At 48.1% G+C, this 18,635-nt stretch overlaps 1 protein-coding gene and 1 pseudogene across 2 annotated transcripts in view; both read left to right on the forward strand.

The window, feature by feature from the left end:
• Positions 1-18,635, forward strand: part of POLN (DNA polymerase nu) — a 156,696-nt gene that overhangs the window by 127,444 nt on the left and 10,617 nt on the right. For both annotated transcript variants that reach the window (XM_050792314.1, XM_050792313.1), the window contains 2 exons: positions 4,077-4,159; positions 14,569-14,700. In XM_050792314.1, the coding sequence (XP_050648271.1) occupies positions 4,077-4,159; positions 14,569-14,700 (215 nt within the window). The remainder of the gene's footprint in view (positions 1-4,076; positions 4,160-14,568; positions 14,701-18,635) is intronic.
• LOC126955564 (uncharacterized) lies at positions 9,636-11,655 on the forward strand (annotated as a pseudogene).

Here is an 18,635-nt window from a genome sequence, read left to right on the forward strand (position 1 = left end):
TCGTCACAATCTCAGCTCACTGTAGCCTCAGCCTTCCGGGCTCCAGTGATCCTCCTGCTTCAGCCCCCCACATAGCTGGGACTACAGGTGTACATCACCACACCTGGCTAATTTTTTTGTATTTTTAGTAAAGACAAAGTTTCATCATGTTGCCCAGATTGGTCTTGAACTGGATCACTTTTTTAAATAAACTTTATTTTAGAACAGTTTTAAATTGACATAAAAATGGCAAGGATGGTACGAAGAGTTCTCATGCATCCCACCCCTGCTTCCCTGGTATGAATGTTTTCCATTAATATGGTACATTTGTCACAATGAATGAACCCAATACTGGTGTGTTATCATAAACTAAAGTCCGCACATGACTTGAATTTCCTCAGTCTTTCCCTGCTGTCCCCTTTCTGCTCCAGGACCCCCTCCATGACACCACACTGAATTTAGTCACAGTCTCTGTAGGCTCCTTTTGATGGTGACACTTTCTTGGACTTGCCCTGTTTTCAATGACCCTGACAGTTTTGAGGAGGACTGGTCAGGTATTTTGTAGAATGTTCCTCAGTTGGTGTTAGTCTGATGTTTTTCTCATGACGAGACTGGGATTTGGGGTTTGAGGGAGGAAGAGCACAGAGGTGCAGGGCCGTTCCCATCACACTGAATCAGGGACACGCACTGTCAACAGGACTTACCCCTGCTGATGCTGACCTGGGTCACCTGGCTGATGGCGTGTTTGTCAGGTTTCTCTACTATAAAGATACTCTCTTCTACTCTGATTCCACATGGTACCCTTTGAGAGCAAGTCACTAAGCACAGCCTCTAATTCAGGAGTTGGGGGTTATGCTTTGTCTTCTTAAGGACAGGATATCTATATACATTATTTGGATTTGTTCTGTATGGGAGATCTGTGTTCTCCCCCATTTATTTATTTAATCCTTTGAATCCAAATTCGTATGGATTCATGAATATTTATTTTTTACTTTGGGCTATAATCCAATTTTTTTTTTTTTTTTTTCTTGCTTAAATTGTTCCAGCTTTGGCCATTGGGACCTCTTTCAGATGGCTCCTGTGTCCCTTTGACTTAACCTCTTTAGTGTGTGTGTGTGTGCGCGTGCGCACGTGCACACACATTTATCACTTCCTTACTTACCGGCACTAGAAGATATCCCAGGCTCATCTTGTATGTTTCCTGCCCCAGTCCTGGAATCAGCCATTTCTCCAAGGGAGCCCCATTTTTCATTGGAGAGTGGTGTTAAAGGCCAAGCTCCTAGGTGCTCTTTGCTACTGAGCAGGTTGCTTCTAGGCCCTCTCAGCTGACAGAACAGGAAGTTATGCATGCATGCCAACCTTGTATATACACACATCTTTAAATATTTCTCTGTGTAACCATGTGCATCGACATGGAGCTTATGAGTTCATACTGGTGTCTCTGGTGCTAAGCCATTACCCATGGATCATTCTAGCTCCTTCCCTTGCTTATGTACCTGGCATCAAACTAAACTTACCAAGACCTCTATGATACGTTTTCATTTGGTTAAATTTAAATATGTTTTATAAAATAGTCTACAAAAATGTCATGTAGTTGTTTATTCATTTAAACAGGGTCTTACTCTGTCACCCAGGCTGGAGTGCAATGGCACACTCATGGTTCACTGCAGCCTCAACCTCCCAGGCTCAAGCAGTCCTCCCACCTCAGCTTCCCAAGTAGCTGGGACCACAGGGGCATACCATCATGCCCAGCTAATTTTTTAATTTTCATTTTTGTAGAGACGGGGTCTTGCTGTGTTGCCCAGGCTGGTTTCGAACTCCTGGCCTCAAATGATCCTTCCACCTCAGCCCCCTAAAGTGCTGAGATTACAGTCATGAGCCACTGCACTCAGCCCATTTTGGCTTTTTGCTTCTTATCTAAATATAGCTATTAACAATGCCAAGTTTAAGGGCAGCTAAATGAGGTGGCAAAATAGCTTAACACAGCAGAAAAAGGGGGAAAACTGGAAATGCATTGGTACTTAGAAATTAGGTGGCAAAAAATCAGTGAAGTCTGGGATGTCAGCAAGAATGATGGGGTACACAGCCCCATGGGCCCGTCCCCCAAAGAAACATTGAAAAATCTAGCAAAACCGTCTCAACCAACTTCATCAAAACTTTGAAAAATAGGCGAAGGTTTACAGCAACCAAGCAAATGCTGAATCAAGAAAAAGGCAAGTGGAGTATGGTGACTCATGCTTGTAATCCCCGCACTTTGAGAGGCTGAAGCAGAAGGATCGCTTGAGACCAGGAGTTCAAGACCAGTGGGGAACAAGCAAGACCCTACCTCTAAAAAAAGAAAAATAAGAAAAAACTTAAAAATGATAGGAGAGCTGGGTGCAGTGGCTCACGCCTGTAATCCTAGCACTTTGGGAGGCCAAGGCAGGCTGATCACAAGGTCAGGAGTTTGAGACCAGCCTGGCCAACATAATAAAACCCCGTCTCTACTAAAAATACAAAAATTAGCTGGGCATGGTGGCAGGTGCCTGTAATCCCAGCTACTCAGGATGCTGAGGCAGGAGAATCACTTGAACCCAAGAGACGGAGGTTGCAGTGAGTCGAGATCATGCCACTGCCCTCCAGCCTGGGTGACAGAGTAAGACTCTGTCTCAAAAAAAAATAAAAAATGGTAGGAGAGCCTTGGGATGACTCTATTTACCCTCCTCCCACCCCCCAATCTTGAAGGCAGCAGTATATTCTGAGCATGGGACCTGGTCTCTGCTTCTGGAGGCAGAGCACACCTTACTCGAAAAGAAGTGGGTATTCTCACCAGTCTGGTGGCTGCCTGAAGGGCTGACACAGGCACTTGTCATTGTTTCACCTAACTCAGAACCCACTTGCTGCAGAAGAGTGGCAGACATTGCTTGGAAACATTGTAAGGCAAGTAACTTGCAGCTTCCTGGAGCTAAAAAGTATAATTGAGGCAACAATGAAGCACTGAAAGCTCTGGAAGAAAAACTGAGGAGAGAGATGCTTTTGGAAATTAGAGCATTCAAAAGTACCTGTGGATACCAGGAAATGTAGAAAGCCCCATACATGCGCAGGGAGCTTGCATGCTCAGAAAAGAGCTAAGAAGACCTGAGTTTCACCTGGGGCTGGTCTCTATGCTCAGTGCAAGTAGGAAGTGAAGGCTAAGGTAGAGCTGTGAACAACCTGGCTAAGCAATGAAGGAGGCCCCAGCACAAAGTCATTCACAAAACAGATTGGGAGAAGTTTCTGTTACTTTTTCTGTCTCTCTCTGTCTCTGTTTCTCTCTCTCTCTCTCTCTCTCTCTCTCTCTCTCTCTCTCTCTCTCTCTCTCTCTCTCTCTCTCTCAGCTTCTGAATCTGAGATGCCCACTCCATCAGAGAGGCCTGGTGTAGATGATAAGGATGTTTACAAAAGCAGCAGACAGGAGGCGGCACCCAGGGCACCTGGCAGGCTGCCTATCCTTTGGGGATGCTCTCAGAGGAGGAGGGACTCTTGGTGGTGCTGGGAGTGCCCTGGAGCTCCTGTGCTACTCAGATGTCTCAGCTTTAATCTCTGGAGATTGCTGTGGTTCAGATGCGGGTCAAATGCTGGGTTGATCCTTATTCTATCTGAATGCTGTAGCCCCAGGGTGGGGCTCACCCCCATGGCCTCTATCTGTGGGAGGCCAGGACAGAGTTGCTCATCCAGTCAAGCAGTGGGACTAGATAGGCCTAGAAACCAGCTCCCCCACTGCAGCAGACACAGACGTGGCCCAGGTCCAGGCACCCCAACATGGGGAATGGCCTTTCCTGAAGTTGGGTGGGCATGCCTTTGGTGAAAGCAGTTTTGGGTTTTGATTTGTGGACACCTGGGAATGTGGGGTAGTGCTTGGCTGGCAGCAGCTGCTGCAGTGTTGCTAAAGGCATCTGCCTGGGGCCCTTGCCAAGCTGACACCACAGGTATGGAATGTCTCCCGTGCCGGTGTGCCAGCCACCGTGAAACTGTGAAGAATTTCCAGAGGAAGCGCAGTGGTGGGGCGTGTGGTTAGATTGTCTGCCCTGCACTGACAATGCCTCCTGTGCCTAAACACACATGTTCTCTCCATGCAGGAAGGACGTGCCCATGGAACACGTGACACACGCAGACAGAGAGCAAACCAAGAGGGTGGTATACGCGGTGGTCTATGGAGCAGGTAGGCTGCAGGCTGGGAGCTGGGGTCTCGGGGTCACCTGTAAGCTGGCAGCTGTGTGCCTGTGTTTAAATGTGGCTGTGCCTCAGAAATCATCTGTGAGTCCCTGGGTGGTGTTTATGCTCTGATGACACCTGCAGCCACCAGACACTGGCCAGACCACCCCACGCGTTGACCTGCTCAGAGTCACATCCAGTCTCTCAGGGGGAGGCCACAGAGGTGGGCAGGTCAAGTGTGACCAAGCCATTGGCTCCACCCCTACACCATACTACTGTGCTAGGCACCACTGCTGTGCTTGGAGACCTTCGAGGAGACCCTTGTCCACACACATGCCAAGACATTATAAAGTTAGACAGCCTCACGGTGTGCAGTGCTTGGACTCATTGCCACATCTCAGCATGCACCCCATCTCCCTAGGGCAGAGCTCACCCAGCTGGGCCACACAGCCAAAGCACCCCACAGAAGGCAGAACCAGGCCTTGGGCTGGGAGCAGGACAGTGGGGATCCAATCTCAGGGGTAGCAGATAGGAGAAAGCAGAGCTAGGCCGGGAAGGACTGGAGGCCAGAGGTTTGGGCTGCCTGGGACCTCTTCTGCAAGCCTCTTCTTCCCCTTCCCTTTTCGCTTCTCTTCCTGCTTCTGCTCCTCTCCTCCTTCCTCCTACCCACCAGCCCCAGCGCCCATGTCAAAGCAGGCCTTCTACTCTCTTCCATTCGCCCTTCTTCTACTCTCCCTTGGACTCCCTGACATGGGTTGTCTGGGGTTTTTTAATTCTTTTCTGGCCCTGGGTAATGCTGAATCAGTGTGGCCTAATTTCCCCAGCCCGCCAGCTCCTTCTTAAGCCTGTTCAGACCTCCTTTTCCCTGTGATCAGTTCTTTGAGCAGCAGGGCTTGTGCAAAGACCCTTAAAAGAAGATGCACCATCCTGCCATGGAAACCCTTTGTTTATTCACAGAAAAGCAGCAAAACCAAACAAGCTTCAGTGGAAGAATAATGGGGCAAGCACATAGTACATCGTCCCTAAGAGCTGCCCTGCAGTCTCCACTGAGACTGTGGTGCTGTTGAACAAGGGTCCAAAGTGCCCCACCTGGCTGACCACAGTCAGTCAGTCAGCCAGGCTGGCTCCAACCTCAGAGCTTTGCACTGCTCTTCCCTCTACCGGAACGCCTGCCCCTACACCACCAGGACCCATCCCTCACTTCTGCAGACCTGCGCTCAACTCTCCCCTGTGCAGCCTTCCTCAACCACAGTATTTGTTACCCATTTCTGGGTAACAAATTGCCAAAAACATAGTAACTTAAGATAATACACACTATCCCACAGTTTCTCTGGGTGTGGGCATGCCATAACTGGGTCCCCTGCAGGGCTGCAGTCAAGGTATTGGCTGGGGCTGTGGTTGCATCTGTGGCTGGGGAGGGATCCACTTTGTTGGCTTCTGGTTTTTTTTGGTTTTTGTTTTTTTGGGTTTTTTTTTGTTTTTTTTGGAGACAGTCTTGCTCTGTTCCCCAGGCTGGAATGCAGTGGCACAATCTCGGCTCACTGCAACCTCCAACTCCTGGGCTCAAGCCTCCTGCCTCAGCCTCCTGAGTAGCTGGGATCACAGGCACCTGCCACCACACTCGGCTAATTTTTCGTATTTTTAGGAGAAATGGGCTTTCACCATGTTGGCCAGGCTGGTCTTGAACTCCTGACCTCAAGTGATCTGCTCGCCTTGGCCTCCCAAAGTGCTGGGATTACAGGCGTGAGCCACCGCACCTGGCTGGCCTATTTCTTGCTGGCTGTCAGCCGGAGGTGGTCTCAGCTCCTTGCCACATGGGCCTCACGCCTTGGGCAGAGCCTACATCTTGGCAGCTCTGCTCTTCAAACCAGCGAGGGAGCAAGATACGCCAGCTCTGCACCCACTTGCCTGTTCATGGTCTCATGCACCAGCTCGAACATGGGCACCTCAAAGAAAGGAGCTCCTCAGTTTAGCTCACTGCCTGGCACAGAGAAGACACAGGAACAAATTAGTGGACTTGGTGGTCTTATTTCCACTTTTGAAAACATTCTGATTGTGTACATGGTTTTTGGAAAATAGACTAAGAAACTTTGTTTTAAAGAACTAGATTCTGTGAGTGACAGTAATGTGACATTGGATTGATTCTCCTCAAAGTTGCTTGGTCCACTTCCTCCTCTCAGCCTCTTCTGTGCTGTACCCCTGAACCTTCCTGGGGCCTCTGTCTTGTGGGGAAGGCATCACTCTGCCAAATTATATGAGAGTTTGTTGCCTTGCATCCTGCTCCAGCATCTTGTGTTGCAAACATAACATTTGCTTCTGCTCTGCGGGCAAGACATCGCCTCCCCAATCCTGGGCCAGGCAGCCTGGACTTGATCCCCAACCCTGTCACCTCCTGACTGTGTGGCCTTGTACAAGGCCCTCCGCCTCCCTGTGCCATCTCCTCCTGGGAAAATGTTTTCATAGGGTGGACGGGGCCATACCTGGCACAGTCAGCTCTCATCTGTGTCATCTGCCATTATGTCTGACTCCTATTTCACTTCTGTGCCATGTCAATAAATGCCTCCAAGTGACTGAGCAGCTTCTGTAGGTCTCCTGTGGCAGCCCCGGCCTTGTCCCCAGCTGGGGCAGCCACCCCAAATCCAGCTAGGAGGGAGGAACACAGAATGAGAGTGCGAGCACCTGCCGTGGGGCAGCTGTGCTCCGGGAGGACGGCTGCCCTGACCTCCTCAGAAAAAGGTGGTCTTCTCTGCCACCCATTTGGCTCCTTCTGGAGTATTCACTTTCTTTTTCTTTTTTTTTTCCTGGAGAGGAAAAGAGCTGCATTTTGTAAATAAGTACTGAGTCATTAACCATAATGTCGAAAAGGGTAATTTGGCTGCTTTTAGCTGTGACAGTGACACGGGTTCCCACCCTGAGCCTCCGGCTCTGCTGCTCCCATTGTTCTGGTCTGGCTTGACAGCTGGAATTACTGTGTATCCACTGCTGTGGGCTTAGGCTACATCTCTGTTCTCCTTGTGTTTGAAACTTTGTCACATGAGCTGGGACTGAGGAAGCCTGTGAACTTGCCAGGCCTCCCGGGCCGCTGGGTACCCTTTGGAAATTCCATAGAGGAGCTTTGCACCTACCGGCTTGCAGCGGATTGCAGTGACGTGTTTTCACGTAACGTACCTCTGAACGGCCCACAAATGCTGGGGGCGTGGGGCAAGGCACGGTTCCTACACATTCTTGAGAAATCGGCGACATGACTATTGTGAAAACTGTAAAGAAGATAGCAGAGGAAGCGGCAGGACTGTGTGAGAGGCAGGGGAGACGCCCCAGAGGGTGCAAGGTCTGTACGCTCAGCCCCCGCAGACACTGTGGAGGAGCTGGCAGGGAACACACGGAGTAACAGAGCAGCCACTGTCTGGGAGCCTTGACCCCAGAGGCTGGCTCACAGTCTCACTGCTCCTCTATCAGTCAACTGAATTCAAATGTCCATCCCCAGCCTGATGGCCCTGCTCATGGCTGCTGCGGAGCCCAGCAGGAACCTGCCTTCTCCTGGAAGCAGCTCCTAACTCCTTGGATCTTGCTCTGAGCCCCTTTTGCTCCTAGAGTCTAACCCTTGAGTCTTCTCAGATGACTCCATGACTCTGAAGCTTGCCTCCACATCCAGTCATCATGTGACCCACAGGCCTGTGCTGAGGGCATGCCCCCTGGCTCAGTGCCTGCTCCCGAGGGGCTCGCACCTGTCAGAGGAGACACAGGAGCAGGCCTGGGCACATAGCGCTGTGCCATCAGTGCATCTGCAGGAGTCCCTGGTACCAAGGGAGCCAGGGGAGGGACCCAGCCCAAGGATAGTTGGGAGAGTCCAGGAGCTGGCCCAGAGCAGCAACACCCGAGCTGAGTTTTGAAAGTAGCATAGGATTTACTGTCAGGTCTGTCCCAGCTAGACCAGCCCACATTCCCAAAGGCCCACTATGTACAGGCACTTGCTCATCCCTAGAGACATAAACAGGAGTGAAAGCCTGTTAGCAATATGTGTGGAGCAGAAGAGCACTTGGAGGAAAGGGAGTGAAGATTGTCCCTGCTAAACGTCAAATTGTAGCACACACACATACATAGACTCACATGTGTACCCACCAGATAGGATTAGCTGTCTGTGGGAAGAGTCAAATTGTGTGTTCATGTAGGATTTCAGAGGTAGGGAGGACTTAGTGCCCCTAGTATGCAGATCTCTCAGGGCCTGTGTGTGAAACAGGATCAACGGAATCACAGCGTGGGAACAAGTTCTATGAAAAGAAGCGTGAGACAGAGAAGTCCCCACAGAGCCAAAAGCCATCCTGCTTGGGGAAGGGACAGTGACCTTTGAGTGTGACAGCCTCACTGCTAAGGGTGTCCAAGGAGTGAGGAGCAAGGATCCAGGGCCTGGAAGTCCTCCCGGACCCTCAGGCTCCATCTCAGTCTCTCGTCCCTGCTGCTTGTGGAGCCACCACACCGTCTGCTCTCTTGTGGATGGACGTTCTTCATGCATGGGGACTGAGGCCACCCGCTGCCCTTCAGAGATCCCGACAGCTCCACAGAAGAAAGGAAAGGGATTCTCCCTTGGCCATAAGTATTTAGAAAGCAAGGCATGACTTCTGGTGATGGCCAAGTCGCTCCGATTGGAGCAGCCCTCCTGCAGGGATCAACTTTAAACTGTGGAAAATGTATAAAAAGACAACTACCCAGAGGCACTGGGAAGTGACCAGAGCAACAGCAGTTGGAGGTCAGCTGACACCTGGAGGAAAGGAATGGCACTGGTGAATTTCTCATTCTATAGCCCTTACCTGAAGGCAAACCTCAGTTGATGCTGTGGGGACAGAAACTCTGCTAGGAACATACAATCCTACTAGCTTGAAGAACTGGAGGACAGAGTTCTGGACAACCAAAGGATCTGGAAAGTGAAGGGAGAAATTCTAGAAAGAAGAGAGCCAGGAAATGAGGCCAAATTCCAGGTATGAACTCTACTCAGATCCTTGGCTGACTCCTAACTATGCATGAATAGGACAGACTTCAAACAATCCAGAAGCCAAGACAAAAAGGACTGACCTGAGATTTCAGCGTTTTCCCACTGCAGGGAGACAGAGTTTGATTTCAACCAAACTAAGTGCCCCTTTAAAAAAAATTAGTACTCCTGGCCGGGTGCGGTGGCTCAAGCCTGTAATCCCAGCACTTTGGGAGGCCGAGACGGGCAGATCACGAGGTCAGGAGATCGAGACCATCCTGGCTAACACGGTGAAACCCCGTCTCTACTAAAAAATACAAAAACTAGCCGGGCAAGGTGGCGGGCGCCTGTAGTCCCAGCTACTCAGGAGGCTGAGGCAGGAGAATGGCCTAAACCTGGGAGGCGGAGCTTGCAGTGAGCTGAGATCCGGCCACTGCACTCCAGCCTGGGCGACAGAGTGAGACTCCGTCTCAAAAAAAAAAAAAAAAAATTAGTACTCCTGAGTTGGCACAGTATCTAAGCGGAGTGTTTTGGAAGGAGTTAAGGGGCTGTGGTAAACGCCCTCTCCGCCGTCATGGCCCGGCATCGGAATGTTCGAGGCTTTGACTACAATGAAGATTTTGAAGTTGATGATCTCTATGGCCAGTCTGTAGAGGATGATTATTGTATTTCACCATCAACAGCTGCTCAGTTTATTTATTCACGGGGTGACAAACCTTCCATTGAGCCTGTAAAAGAATATGATCATGAAGATCTGAAAGAATCTTCCAATTCTGTTTCGAACCACCAGCTCAGTGGATTTGATCAAGCTCATCTTTATTCATTCCTTGATCAAATGAGAGAAGGTACTTGGAGATGCTGTGCCAGATGAAATATTAATTGAAGCAGTTCTGAAGAACAAGTTTGATGTGCAGAAGCCTTTGTCAGGGGTTCTGGATTAGCATGCAGAATTTGAAGGACGAGAATGAGGGAACAGTATCTACAGGAAAGACAACAAAAGGTAAGGAGTCTTATTTTCTTCTTCTGAAGTTTCAGCTAATAATGTTCAAAGCTCTTATCCTCAGTCAGCAAATCATTTGGATTATCGTAGCAAACCCTTTGATTTTTCTAGCTCAGTAGGAAAATACGGATTATCTCATAATTCTTCAGTTCCAAGTCACTGTTTACTCCTTAGGAAGAAGAAACTTGACAGACTTAAAAGGGAAAAGAAACTGGAATTATGTAAGTTAACAAAAGAACTTTCACTAACTGACCTAATTCATGATATGTCAAGAGATTCCTGTGACAGTCAGCCATCAGTCAGATTATCATCTACAGTCTGCAAAGTCTACTTTCAAAGAACCTAGATGCTGATCTGTTGAGACTTCATGCATCCGAATGTGTTTCCAAAGATGATTCTGCATTCAAAGAAATGCCGGATTTAAAGGCCATGATGATAAAGAGCACAACACCGAGTAATTCTTTATATATTCAAAATAATTCACTATCTGATTTTCAAAACATTCCAGTACAGGGCAGTTTAGGAAGTTCAAATAATCCTTTGTGCTTAACTAGCTCATTGGAAAATATGACTGTTGATAATTTAAATGCTAGTAAAGAAACTGAAGTTGGAAGTGTTTCTTTAGTTGAACAAAGTGCCAAGAATTACATTTTTTAAAATGATAATTTGCAGTTTTCTCAGTGTGAAAAGTCCATTCCTAACTGAACTGTTTCGGGAACACAAAGAAACCAATATAAGCCAGTGCTTTACTTTGTCTGACCTTTGTAACCAGTCATCTGCCAGTTTCACAGATCTAAGTTTGGGATCCTTTCGCCTGTCACAATTAGCAAATCACTGTCAGTCTTCACCCGGAATATCAGAATTAACAGGATCTCTGTTGTCACTGGCATTTCCTAAAGCTTCTCACAAGAGACCTTGAGAATTTGTCACTTTCTGAATTGATTGCAGAAACGATTGATGTATACAACTCTCAGATTAAGAAAGAGTCCTTTGAGGTCAGTTTATCTGAAGAGAGGTCTCCTGGAATAGATTCAAATATTGATCTCAGTGTCCTTATAAAAAACCCAGATTTTGTTTCAAAGCGTATAGTAGACCAATCCATTGCTCCATCGTCACGAACTGAAGTTCTAAGTTCAAAGCTAGGGAAGAATTCCAATTTTGCTAAGGATAATAAGAAAAACAATAAAGGCTGTCTGACTAGGAAACCACCTTTTTCTCTGTCTTAGACCAAGGCCCTTGCTGCTAGAAGTTCAGCTTTTCCCTCAACACTGTGTCTTTGTCACCCACTGAAAAGCTGCAAGTGACGCACCCTTGACTTCTGTAAGACTTTTCTTTATGGTAGACAAGTTCAAGATGTAAAGGACAAAGAAATAAGTCCTCTTGTAGCGATAACACCATTGACTTCAAATCAGTATCACCTGATGATATTGTAAAAGCTAATCAAAAAAAGCATTTACTAGAGAATAGCAACAAAAGGAAAACTTGATTGCTGTTGTAGAGCTTTTTATTTTTAATTAAAGTCTTCAGAGAATCACTTTATATGATGGGATTCAAATTGTGATTTTCACCAAAGTTGTTGTAGGTCAGTTGATTAGTTGATACGTATTTTTGCACTGAATTTTTTTTAACTATGTCTTCTTTCGGTGATAACTGACTTTATTTAAGCTGGTAACCTATACTGAGTAAGTATATGTTTACAAAGTGGATATGGAAACTTGTTGTGAAATCAGACCTCAGATATTTTTGTTTGAAGCATTCCACTTCCTATGTTTTTTATGATGAAATTTTTTTTCTATGAAATGTTTTTGTGCTTTGTTCATCAATGAAAATGCCAGGACTTGGAATTATAATCGTTTAGTGTGAAGATTATTCTTATGTGGCACAGCATAGTTGAGACATTATATTTTAAAATATGGTATAATTCCTAGTTTCATTATTTTTGTGTAGATAAATACTAAAATTTTTCTATTAGAAAATCTTAAAATTCCTGACTTTTGAGAGTACTGTGAAGATTGTTGAAATACATTTTTAATGATAATAAAATGAAAATCTTTTAAGGGACCATGTAAATATAGAAGTTGGATTTTTATGTGAATTATTTTTATACATTTTTAAAAACATTTGTCCTAAATATACACTTTAAAATAAATATATAAAAAGTGTAAACAAAAAATTAGCACTCCTTTACCAGACATGGTGGGCATACATCTGTAGTCCCAGCTACTCAGAAGGCTGAGGCAGGAGGATCGCTTGGGCCCAGTAATTGAAGGCTGCAGTGAGCTATGATCATACCATTGCCCTCCAGCCTGGGTAACAGAGCAAGACACTGTCTCAAAAAAAAAAAAAGAAAAAGAAAAACAGAAAAAAAAATAGCACCCCTTAGAAGAACATAATAGGATCCAAAACTCTACATATATCATACATGATATCCAGCATACAACCCCAAATTCCTAAACAGGAAGAAACAGAATAGCTTAACCATACTTAAGAGAAAAGGAAATCATGGAAACAGATCCTAAGATGACCCAGATGTTGGAATTAACAGATGAGGGTTTTAAAGTTGCTATTAATAACTAAGCTCAAGGAAGTAAAAGAAAATATGCTCATAATAAATGAAAAAAGAAAACTTCAAGAAATAAAATTCTAAAATGGAATTTCTAGAACTGCATATCAGAAATAAAATATTCACCAGATGGGCTTAACAGCAGATTGGAGGTGAGAAAAGACTTGTCTAAGAAGATACTCAAAGTCTCATCTGGCCAACCTTGTGTATCCAGCCACCATTGGATTTCTTTCTGAGAGCCAAGGGAATTTTCCATTGCAGCACCATAGCTGAGGCACTAGGTGAGGGTGGTGTTTGGAATTTGACAGAAAGAAAGAGTCATAGATGAATTATTTCAGCAAAGTGTAGCAGAACACATAACTTATTTGTGAAGATATCACAATAATAGGTTTTAAGCCCTAAAAGAGATATTGGAGATTTTTCATTTCCAGCCAAATGGTGCCAATTCATCAGGCAGTCCTGGGCATAGAAGGACTATGACTTTATCCCTCTCTGCCAGGATAAACTTGGGGAGAACAGGGCACCCCAGACCTTCCCACTCTTGCTGGCAAAGCAGTGGAAGCAAACGCCTGCCCCTTCACTCTCCTAAGACTTGAATATTCTCTCTGTCCAGAGCTGCTGCGCCGTTAGCTGGCCAGGGCCAGGAGTGGCCTGGCTGAAAGAAGGGCTGAATCAGAGAGGCCAGTCGATCCCATTCCTCCAGAGGGTTCTTCCCTGGTCTTCACAGACCCCACACCTTCACCCCCTGGGCCATGTTTCTGCACTATCCTGTCCAAAGATCCATGGAGCCCCCTCTAGTACAACCCCAGAGTTTACCTATCACAGAGGACAGCCAAGACCGCTGCTGGTCCCGGGCATGCTCCCCCAGGAAGGCAGGTCTTCAGGCTGCTTGTCTCTCTGGGGTTCCTTCCAAGGACACAGCACTACTCCCCAGGGCCAAGGCTTTCCCTAGGATCCCACTGTCAAGCAAGGGATGATGTCCTCATGGATTCCTCATTCTCTATTTACATTATTATTCTCTTCTGGAGGAAAATGGGAGGGAATGAGTGTATATTGAGTACCAAGTAGGAACCACGCACTGCTTAGAGCTTCCCATGCCTTAGCTCATGGGGCTCCCAGCTGGAGATAAGGGCTCTTGTTCCTAATATACAGTGCAGAAACGAGCTTTAATGTGGGTCAGGCAACATCCCCAGGGCCACACGGAACCTCCTGGTGGGACTGGGCCCAGACCCAGGCTTCTGTGGTCGCTGAACCTGCTCACATGCTTGTGGAACTCAGCCACTGCCCAGCCAAAGTCCTTTTTTTCTTTTCTTTTCTTGTTGATAAATAGAAAGTAGGCCTCACTTTGTTGCCCAGGCTGATCTTGAACTCCTGGCCTAAGTGATCCGTCCGCCTCAACCTCCTAAAGTGCTGGGATTACAGGCATGAGCCACCATGCCTGGCCCCAACCAGAGACATTTCTACCAGCAGTGTCACAAGAACACCTGCATCTTCTAGAACCAAATATTGAACTCCTGAGCACCATTTTCTCATACTTTGACCATGGAACTTCCCCTTCCTCTTTTCCTCTGTGCCCCACTCTAACCTCCGCAGTTCTGGAATTGGGTCTCCCACTGGCTGCACTGGGAGGAGGGACCGTGTCTACTTCATCACCACATTACCTGAAACACCTGGCAGGCACTGAGTTAGTATCACTGAATAAATACATGTTTCACAGGCCCCAGTCCTGATTGATTGGCACCTAGCACCCAGCTTGTAAAGCCAACACCAACTGCATCCCAACCCATCAGAAAAGACCAGTGCTGTCAACTGGACCTGACTCACTGAGCCCATGCACACGGTCACGGCCGGTGTGAGTGAGGCCTTGACATGCGTCTCTCTGACTGACAGGGAAGGAGAGGCTTGCTGCTTGCCTTGGAGTTCCTGTTCAGGAAGCTGCCCAGTTTTTGGAGAGTTTTTTGCAGAAGTACAAGAAAATCAAGGACTTTGCCCGAGCAGCTATTGCCCAGTGTCACCGGACAGGTGAGTTGGCCACAACCAGAGCTTCCTGCTCCCTGCCCACCCTCTGTGGGAGGATACGGGGACAGCTGGGTGGGTGGTGTGTGGGCGGGCCCTGGGTCCTGAGGTTGGTTTCGGGGCCTGGGTGAATCCTCAGCTCTTGTTGGACAAATAGGGCTGAAGCTTCCACACGAGAAGGGACAGGAGTCTGGGCGGCTTGAAGCAACACAGTGAACATACTTGAGTGACTAGATGGTGGGTGGGCAGATAGGTAAAAACAGATAGAAGCCTGCACCTGGAAAGGGAAAACATGGATTCTTGTGAAAAGCACTGGTATATTTACAAATATCACCACAATCAGGTCACAAAGGAAACCCAAATAAATTTCAAAGAATATCAAGTAGAACAAATTCTGTGACCACAGTGCAATGAAAAGGTGGTTTCACACATGTATGTCTGAGTATCTGTAGCCATCCTTCCACCTACCTATTTGGAAATTGATTATACTCCTAATAATTTAGGATTAAAAAAAGAAACCCTAAGAAAATGACAAAAAATGTTAGAAATAAATTAAAAGTAAAAGTATCTCATCAGAAACTGGGATGTGGCTAAGCTGACGCCTCACTCAGAAGCAAAGGAATCTTTTAAAGGAGTATTTTTTAAAGAAAGAGAAAGTTGTGGGCATATATGAGTTGTGTTCTACACAAGAAATCTGGAAATGAGCAGCAGAGAAAAAAGGGAAGAAATTAGTGGGAGAGCAGAAATTAATGAAATAAACAGCAAAGAGGAGGATGAACGACAGACACAGGAAGAGCACTCACAGCACTCAGCAGTCACTGGGAGTGAGGAAATCAGCCGAGAGTTGGCCTCAGCAGGGCCAGCATCCTGGATGCTGTGACCTGTTGCCTCTGGGTGCTGGCAGTGTCTGTGTGCAGCCTCGTAGACCCTCTCCGTGAGCCTCTCCCAGTGACTCATTGTTGACTTTTCACTCTGGGGCCCGTGCCCAAGCCCCATGAGCTCTGGCCAGCCCTGCTACAGGCTCCTCGTTGGTCTGACAGCAGACGGGCAGGTGGGCAGCATCTGTGCCACAGCCCATGCTAGCCTGGAAGGGGGGCCTCTCCAGCACCTGAGACACAAGCTGCTTGCTCCCATGGAGCTTATAGTCCTTGGAGGACACGGTAAACCCACAAGCATCCAGACAAGGACAGGAAGGTGGCATCCAGGTGTGAGAGGAACAGAGCAGTCGCAGAGGCCCCAAGGGAGCTGTGCCAGTCTCCACCTCATGGAACGGGCGACCTGAGTGGAGACAGGAAGGGCCAGGAGGAGTGCCAGCATGGGCAGGTGGGCCAGAGAACAGGTAGGGCTGGGTAAACCCAGACCACGCATGACACTCCATGCAGAAAGAACCTGAGCTTTGTCCTTCAACAATGATTCCAGTCACGATGTGGGAAAGAGATTTGAGGTGCAGTCAAAGCCACCCCTGAGAATAATCTAGAAGCATGCAGGCATTAACACAGTAACGGAGGAGGGGCGGAGGGAGAATGGCACGTAAGAGATGTCAAGGAGGCATCAAAAGCTGGGAGCCAGCTGGGATCTCAGATGCCTCTCTGGCCACCAGCCCTCAGGGGTCAGTGCTCTCCACAGGGCACTTGGCCGCCCCGGCTGGAGCAGACTTACTCTGATGCTGGCCGTCCCAAGGCCCTGGGAGAGGCCCTGCAATGTGCTCACGTCCTTCTACATTTTGTAAACATGTCAAAAGAAAGTGTTTCAGCTACATTCGGCTAGGACTGCTGCCTCCACCGCTCTGGCTTTCTCCACCACACACCTTTCTATGCCGGGTGGCATCAGTGGGGCCACAGCCAGTTGAGCTGGCAACTCATTTAATGTGGATTTTCCTGCTGGTGCTCCTGTGGTCCCCTGCTTTCTCTGTGTGGTGTGGTGCTAGCCATCCTGGCACAAGAGTGGCTTCCAGGAGCCCTGGTGCCATGCGAGCATCACCACAAAAGGCCAGGGCACTGGCACTGGTAGCACTGGGTGGAGGAGAAATGAGGTTTGAAATGTATGGAGTCAGGAGACTTCTGCCTTAGGCCACAAGGAAGTCACTGGCTTCAGACTTTGCACCCACCATGAAGAACCAGAAAACGGGGCAAAGTACCTGGAGCAGCCGTTTCCAACACTAGCTAGTGGGTAGCGTATTGCTCTTGTATCTGAGAGAAAAGACACCAGTGAGCTGAGTCCTGTGAACGCCGTGTGTCTGGAGGCACAGCCCGTGTGTGGAAGGGGAGCCACGCAGACTGCAGAGTGGTCTCGATGAGTGGAGGAGACATGGATCCAGGCTGGGGAGGCAGATGCAGCTGTATTTTGCAAGTCAGAGTGTCAGAGAGGAGGGAGCTAGAGAGAGAGAGAGAGCTTTGTAAACCTTCAAGGAGTCCCCCTTGTGTCTGTTTTTGAACACTAAGATACACATACATTGAGTGAAACGCTACGGGACTAAGCACAAAAACTGCTGGGAGCAGTAAGCTGGATGATTCCAGAGTTCACATGGAACGAGGAGATGTTTGAGTTCTGACCATCCAGAGCAGAGAGTCCTTGTTAGACACCTGGGACATTCAGCAGAGGCCTCAGAAGGGTCACACTTTAGAGACAGGTCTGGACTAGCCCTAGATTACAACTATTCCAAATCCACTCTGACAAAGCTTAGAAGCAAACCTCAAAAGGATCAGGATGATTGGCAAGTAACTTAAGCCTGCCAAAACACCCTCAAAAGGAAGACAGCACACCCCAGCATTCAACAACGTAAAATTCACAGTGCCCAGCGTCCGGTCAAAACTCACTAGACCGACAAAACAGCAGGAGCGGAAAGGGACCAGGTCAGAGCAGAAGCCGTCTCGGGTCCTCATGCCATTCCCTCTCAGGAATCCTGCGTGTTGCCCGGCATGTAGTAGGTACTCAATCCCTTGTCACTTTGATTATTACAGATGTGGGAAATTCTTCTCATCCTCAGTCACAGGTGGAGGATTTATTTCCCGCCCACACCTAGTTAAGGCAGAAGTCCTCACTGGTCAGGAATATAGTCATTTTCTTAAAAAGAGCCCCCAAACCGCATACACTTCAGGCCACACAAGATTGGATCTGCCCAGTGCAGGGTGTGGACCTGACTCAGACATGCCCCTCCTTGAGGATGTGGGCTGACCCCTTTCTCCTCCATTCCACACAGTTCGGAGTTGGCCTGGGCCCAAGGCCTCCACATGACTTTGCAAAAGCTGCCCTCCCTCGTCCTATATGAGATCCAGGTGCAGCTAGAAGTCAGGAGAGTGCAGAGCTGAGTGCAGAGTGTGGCCAGGGGCAGTGGCTCCCCACTGTAATCCCAGTGCTTTGGAGGCCGAGGTGGGCGGATCACCTGAAGTCAGGAGTTCGAGACCAGCCTGATCAACATGGTGAAACCCCGTCTCTACTAAAAATACAGAAAATTAGCTGGGCGTGGTGGCAGGCGCCTGTAATCCCAGCTACTCAGGAGGCTGAGGCAGAAGAATTGCTTGAACCCAGAAGGAGGAGGCTGCAATGAGCCAAGATCGCGCCACTATACTCCAGCCTGGGTGACAGAGTCTTACTCTGTCTCAAAAAAAAAAAAAAAAGTGCCGGGCGCGGTGGCTCAAGCCTGTAATCCCAGCACTTTGGGAGGCCGAGACGGGCGGATCACTAGGTCAGGAGATCGAGACCATCCTGGCGAACACGGTGAAACCCCGTCTCTACTAAAAAATACAAAAAACTAGCCGGGCGAGGTGGCGGGCGCCTGTAGTCCTAGCTACTCGGGAGGCTGAGGCAGGAGAATGGCGTAAACCCGGGAGGCGGAGCTTGCAGTGAGCTGAGATCCGGCCACTGCACTCTAGCCCGGGCGACAGAGCCAGACTCCGTCTCAAAAAAAAAAAAAAAAAAAGTGCAGAGTGCCCAGCAGCAGA

The sequence above is a fragment of the Macaca thibetana genome, chromosome 5, assembly GCF_024542745.1.
Source record: "Macaca thibetana thibetana isolate TM-01 chromosome 5, ASM2454274v1, whole genome shotgun sequence".
NCBI lineage: Eukaryota > Metazoa > Chordata > Mammalia > Primates > Cercopithecidae > Macaca > Macaca thibetana.